The sequence below is a fragment of the Rhagoletis zephyria genome, unplaced genomic scaffold (genome assembly GCF_001687245.7).
Source record: "Rhagoletis zephyria isolate East Lansing unplaced genomic scaffold, Rhagoletis_zephyria_1.1 Rzeph_scaffold_75180, whole genome shotgun sequence".
Taxonomy (NCBI): domain Eukaryota; kingdom Metazoa; phylum Arthropoda; class Insecta; order Diptera; family Tephritidae; genus Rhagoletis; species Rhagoletis zephyria.
The window spans coordinates 1-647 of NW_016232229.1; the positions used below are offsets into that span (position 1 = coordinate 1).

At 42.7% G+C, this 647-nt stretch overlaps 1 protein-coding gene across 1 annotated transcript in view; it reads right to left on the bottom strand.

Moving 5' to 3' along the window:
• Positions 1-136: 136 nt before the first annotated feature.
• The window catches only part of LOC108357350 (gastrula zinc finger protein XlCGF7.1-like), a 1,051-nt gene continuing 540 nt past the window's right edge, over positions 137-647 (bottom strand). Inside the window, exon 3 of the mRNA XM_017608434.1 lies at positions 137-645. Coding sequence (XP_017463923.1) covers positions 137-645 — 509 coding nt within the window. The remainder of the gene's footprint in view (positions 646-647) is intronic.

Sequence of the window (647 nt, forward strand, 5' to 3'; positions counted from 1 at the left end):
ACTGTGTTCAGTGTAAAAACTGGTGAGAAGGTGTTGACAAAAAGGTTTGCTATGTATGCAGTTTTAAATTGTGGAAAAGAGCTAAAGATGAATTACCGAAGGAAAGATGGCTTTACAGTGCAGCAAAGGTGCGAGATTACTGCTGATTATGAGTTTGAAGATGCTTTTTGAGACCACGCTTCCATTTGAACGCTTTTTCACAAATGGAGCATTGAAAGGATCGAGAGTCGGTGTGAACTGCTTGGTGTGAAATGAGATTATTCTTTTTCCCAAATGATTTAGAGCAAATCGTGCACTTGTGCGTTTTAATGCCAGTGTGAACAAGCTGGTGTAGCTTGAGAGTACCCTTTTGCCCAAATGATTCGGAGCATGTTGGGCACTTGTGCGCTTTAATGCCAGTGTGAACAAGTTGGTGTTGTTGGAGAGTACCCTTTTGCCCAAATGATTTGGAGCATGTTGGGCACTGGTGCGTTTTAATGCCAGTGTGCACTTGTTGATGTTGTTTGAGATGACCCTTCTCCTTAAATGCTTTGGAGCATGTTGGGCACTGGTAAGCTCGAATGCCATTGTGCACTAGTTGGTGTCGATTGAGATTATATGGAGTTGGAAAGCTTTTGTCGCACTGCTGACACTTGTGGATTTTAGCT